The sequence below is a fragment of the Colias eurytheme genome, chromosome 15, assembly GCF_061535395.1.
Source record: "Colias eurytheme isolate Ceu_HAF_F1 chromosome 15, ilColEury1 Martin Lab GWU primary, whole genome shotgun sequence".
Lineage (NCBI taxonomy): Eukaryota > Metazoa > Arthropoda > Insecta > Lepidoptera > Pieridae > Colias > Colias eurytheme.
Genome location: NC_142994.1, coordinates 6,621,407 through 6,627,303, shown reverse-complemented (window position 1 = coordinate 6,627,303; position 5,897 = coordinate 6,621,407). Strand labels below are relative to the sequence as shown.

Sequence of the window (5,897 nt, the reverse complement as noted above, 5' to 3'; positions counted from 1 at the left end):
AGATAGAAGATATTTAGCATGATTGATTACTAAAATGATGATAAAATTGACGATTTTTGCCATGAAAATGATTCTAAACAGGTAAATGCATGAGTATTGAGGAATATTGTAAATAGCGTAAATATATATACTTGCCTGTGAAATTTTATGCCAGAATTTGGTGTCCAAAAACTTCTGGAATTTTTCACAATGCAATACATTATTTATATTCGGAAAATATTTATTAAATACGCAACAATATTAACTTAAATATTCGAAGCGACGCAATTTTTTTGACACTTATGCCATATTGTCAAAGTGAGAGTTGCTACAATTTTATTATGGTAACTACCCATAATCAGGGAGTATCGCTTTTTAATACCTAATTGGTTCAGATACTTATTTTATTTAGCATAAATAATAATTGTCTCATCCAACAATGCTTCTGAATGACGTTGTTGGCAATTTATCAACAAACTCATGTACAAAAACTAACCTTTTGCACAGAATATTACAGCATATAGGTATACCAGAATCTGATGGCAAATTGGGAAATCAAAATTTTGAGTGTGCAACCCTAGGGAAAATGGACTGAACGATCTTGATACTGCTTATTTTTTATTTTGTCCTCAACATCATTAGTCATATTACATAAGTGAACAATACTGTACTTAATAATGAGATATCCACTTAATATTATGTAGGTACATACTTACATGTATAATATCCATATTACTTTTATCTATGTAATACATACTATTATTAACACATACTTATATTTGTATATTCATTATCATTATGCCATGTAAAAATATGGATGTAATGATAATGCAGTTAGATCAAAACTAGATTGCTTATAATTTTTTATAAAATAAAATAAAAATAAAATAAAACTATGTTTATTTTCGTAAGTATTAAAGATACACACATTATAAAATTGACTTGGACAGCTTGGACTTGACGAATAGCCGTATTGGAAACTCCTGTAATAAGTTTTCATAAAATTATATTGTAAGTAATCAACAAACAATATTATAGTTACCTACATATAATATTTTTTTATTTTAAGTATCAAAACGGGTAAGTCCAACTTAACAATAAAATATTCAAAATTGAAAATTATGATGTGTTTGACCCTTCTTCATCGAATGTTTTTCTATACACATTATAAACAACACCTCTTGCTTGTGATCGCAGCGGCTTTTTCGACATTTTCGAAGATTTTTTAGACAAAATCCTAAAAATTATTCATCAATTGCAAAGAAGACAAATAATTTGACAACCAATTTGATAGTTGTCAAATAAAATTGCCATTTGAAAATCTTTTATTTCGTAAATATAACTATGCCATCAGTGATGATCAGATTCTGATAGACCTATACATAGTAGCCTTGGGAAAACTTCGTATTAACAGTGGCAATACCAAGTTAGGTGTGAAAGTGATAAAACACAACAATTTTCTTGTTACACGTCCGTCAATGTTCATACCCCATGTTCATACCGAAATCTCCAGTGTTTATGATATATGCTTCTTGACACCTTCTTGATGTATACTCTTGTATACTATACTCGAAGCATAAACCGCACAAGAAACACTTATACGAACTGTCATTAAATGACGTTTAACGTTTTACAAGATGACGGCAATCGGCAATCGGCAATCGGATGACATTATTCACACACTAATATAAAATATTTAAATTTGTTTTACTTTATAGTTATTAAACATGAATAATACTGTATTAAATTTTGAATTGTGAAAATAACTACAACTTCTATGCTAGTGAACCATTTAATTTCCTTGATAATATTACAATGGAAAGTGACGATATGAAGGAAAAACTGTTTTCCTGCTTATCTCAACAAATGAGTGAAATCGAGTTATTAAATTCAATGTATCCAAACAAGGATGAATTAATTTTTACAGATGCCTCTATTTTAGAAGAAGTTAAAGATTTTCTAGATAATAAAACTGATTACACACCAAGACACATAGACTTCATATTATATCTTTTTTTACAAAATATGAAATTGGAGATTTCAATCAATTTACCTACCTTCTACCCTGAAGATGAACCAGACATTTACATAAGATGTAATCAAATGAATCGACAACAAGAATCAAGATTGAATAGAGGGGCTGTAGATTTTCTAAAATCTAATCATAACAATGAACCTTGCATTTATTCAATTGTAGCATGGATACAAGATAATGTAGAAGAGATAAGTGAAGTAGAAGAAAGCACTCAAGAATTAAAAGATGACCATATAAAATATACAGAAGAGGTAAAGTTTGCCAGATATTGGATATTTTCACATCATATTTATAATAAGAAAAAACGAGAAGAAATTGTGAAGCTGGCTAGAGAGCTGAAATTAACTGGATTTTGTTTAAGTGGGAAGCCTGGAATTATATGTATTGAAGGAAATGAAAATGACTGTAAAGAATGGTGGAAAGTGATAAAATCTATGAATTGGAAAAAAATTGTAGTTAGAAAAATAGAATTATTTGATATATCCCAACAAACAAATGAACAACGATTTTCAAAATTTGAAGAAATTGCATTTCAAAATTCATCTAGTCGTAATAATAAACATGCTGATATGAGTGGCTTCTCCAAATATATAGAGGAATATAACTTAACAGAAGCATTCAATGACTTTTTTGGCTTTTCCAATAATACTTGACATTACTCCGCTATTCAATTCTTAACACATTGTCACAACATCATATTGTCCAAACTATGGCAATTACAATGAACTTAATCTGATGTTGCCCATACCTTACCCAAGAAGTGGATAGGCAATGTTCATAGATTATAATAATTGCCATTCTGTTGATGGAGTGATACTTATGATATATGTATATCAATCTGGTTTCTATTTAGAAAAAAAATAATGTGTGCTGGTGCAAGATTATACAATTTTCACAAATATACCTATATAGTCATATATATTTTTTTAATGTAATTAGGTATTTTATTTTTATAAGAATTTATTAAAAGTTACTTCTTTTTTTTGTTTTTTAACCGAAAATGTGATAAACTGTACAAATAAAGGGTGTCAAGCTGAGAAGTGTGGTTTTTTGTGGTAAGCTTAATATGGAACATAAAATATCTGAAATATCACTTATTATAGGGCTAGTAATTTTAGGTGTGGATTTTTAAAATCAGAAAATTATAAAGTTACTGCATTTAATATTTTGGAACGCATAGGTACTTATTACTGTGGGACACCCAACTGGAAGGAAGTTCTTTTCGTTTAAAAATAAGTATCATCACAGGTATCATCATAAAAGAGGTAGGTATAATTAAATATTTTAACAATATTTAATTATTTAGGTGTGTGAAAATAAATTGAATACTTAAGTGAATGAATGCTAATACACTAACACACAAGTGTCATGAGGATTTTTCGTTCGACAACGACGATGCTCGCCTGGCCCTTTTATGCCGGGTCCAGACTGGTGAAACGTAACATGCAATGTAACATGCAATGAAAGAATTCACCGTCCACATTGCTGCAATGTATCATGAAAGGTAACACACTTTGTAACAATTTCTCATAGTTTGGACATCTTGCGCGCGCGAATTGTGCATTACACGCGCATGCTACGAGCATAAAATTATAAACAGACGTTCGAACTGGTGCGACCCACAGAGCAAGTAATATAGTAAGAGACGGCACTCAGTACTTCGATTTCGAGCTCACGCACACATATGCATGTATTACTTAGGTCAAATCTTATATACCAACCTATGAAAAGTTTACGTCAAACATGACCCACATTGCTGCCAACATTTAAAAAGTAGACGTTGCTAGTGATGTCTCTGTGAGTGCTAGTATCGATAAAACTTCATATCGATATCGATAAAATTATCGATGCTGGGTAACAACACTACTAATTCTCATCCATATATTCAAATTTATAGGAAATTAAAAATAAAACAACCATGTATATCAATAAGTTTATTATAATATTAATTATATAATAACATTTTTATATAATATTAAAACACTATTATCAGCAAAAATGGATAATTCCATTTGAATATTACTGAATATCTTTATTTAGGCATGTAGAACTGAATTCGGCTGAAATATTATGTGAATACAACTTGATTCACATTTTATACTTTTCCTTGAAATATTTTGCGGGATTTCTATTAAATCTCGTTCTAAATTTCGATACCAATTACCAATATATTATCGTTGCCGGTCGGATCGCCATATTGGAATTGTATATGAAGAAGCCGTTGTTTTCTTTGGACATAATAATATCTCCTCCAATTGATTCTACAGCCAGAACATGACGTGTTAGAGACCTTATACTCATAAATTGTTATGTAATTATTATGTTTTATCTTCCTTAGAGAACAGTCATTGGGTACATATTGCAAATATTTAGTCACAAATCACAATAATTATTACTTACACACAAAGATTTTAACATTGTTTACACAATATAACACTTTTTCTTCTTTTTTCACTTTTGGCAGAAATATTACAAATTAAAAAATGTATTGTACATTAACTGAGTAGGTAAATAACAAAATTTACGATATACGAAGAACAAACTTTGTTTAACATCCACCAAAACAATAAAATAAAACGCCATTTTGAATTCAAATTTCAAACAACAAATCAACATCAAGACGTTGTCTATGCTTAAGTCTTAACCATTGACAAGAAATTGAAGAAAGAAAGAAATAATTTATTAATGTACTAGCTTAAAATTAAAATGTACAAAAATAAGGTTTAAAAAAAAAGAAGAAATAATAATAAATAATTAAAACTAAAATATTAAATCTTTTATTACATGATTACATCGGAGAGGCCAACATTAGAAATATTTTTATTTTTTCTAAATGTTGGCAAGCCAGACTTGACCTTAGGTCTTGGAAAAGTACAAAATAATTTGAACTCTATGTCAATTGAATGAAGTTTAAAATTGCTTGATAATGGAAGCCTAACCAAAACGATGTTCTAAGTGTCGACCCACTGGTGCGACCGGACCACCGTACTCGTGCGGTGCGATCGACTCGCCACACGACCGCACCGCACCTAGGGTTGCCAGTATTTGATTTAAGGGTTAACAGCATCAAAAATACGAGTTTTAGTTATTTTTTACGGGAGATAATTAACCCTTAGCTGGTATCGCCTTTTTTGGCAACACTACCGGTATCGTGGGTCAAATTTTACCCATACCAAACAATCTCTTGTAGAACGTTGATTTTTTATAATTTGTATAAAATATGGTTAGTTATGAAATAAACAAATATTTTTTTACAAAATTAACTTTATTTAATTTTAGAATATAAAAAAAATATCATGTTTTACACGCATTTGTAAATAACCTTATTTTTTGGCACTTTTTGGTTAGTGTGAACTTAAAACATAAAAAAAATAGAAATGTAAGAAAAAATTTAAGTAAAAGATATTTATGGCACTTCCCATATCTTTATAATAACAAAAAAATAAATTACTTCTGAGATCAGCATAAAATAAAAAAAATGACAACCAAAACCAAAATGACTTCTACCATCAACCATCATCCTCATCTTCTTCGCTCTCATCTCTCGTATTTTCTCTTATTCTCGTATTCTCCTCTTCGTTTTCATTGTCGTCAGAACTTACTCCAAAATACAAGTCAAAATACAGTCTTCTGAGCAACTAACAGGTTAGGGACTGTCTCGATCGTCGTCGATGATTTCGTCGTCACAAAGTTGGGTTATATTTGGTGTCCTTTCATTTTCTGATTCCAAATCATCACTTAAGTCGTCTATATCAACTCTTCGGATTGTCTGTCGTTCAAAAAGCCTCCATTATAGTACAAATAAACACTAAAACAAAAAAAGTACGTAATTACACTCAGTGAAAAAAGTTACTTATTTGGTGTCGTGGGTCAAACGTGACCC

At 30.0% G+C, this 5,897-nt stretch overlaps 1 protein-coding gene across 1 annotated transcript; it reads left to right on the top strand.

The window, feature by feature from the left end:
- The first annotated feature begins 1,640 nt into the window (after positions 1-1,640).
- Positions 1,641-2,987, top strand: LOC149902359 (RWD domain-containing protein 2B). The gene has a single exon (XM_090110090.1). The coding sequence runs from the start codon at positions 1,795-1,797 to the stop codon at positions 2,665-2,667; it is 873 nt and encodes a 290-aa protein (XP_089966216.1). The 5' UTR covers positions 1,641-1,794; the 3' UTR covers positions 2,668-2,987.
- The last annotated feature ends 2,910 nt before the right edge of the window (positions 2,988-5,897 follow it).

What these genes read in the sequence shown, in the direction of transcription:
- LOC149902359 (XM_090110090.1), top strand. Translation starts at nt 1,795, where the DNA reads ATGGAAAGTGACGATATGAAGGAAAAACTGTTTTCCTGCTTATCTCAA.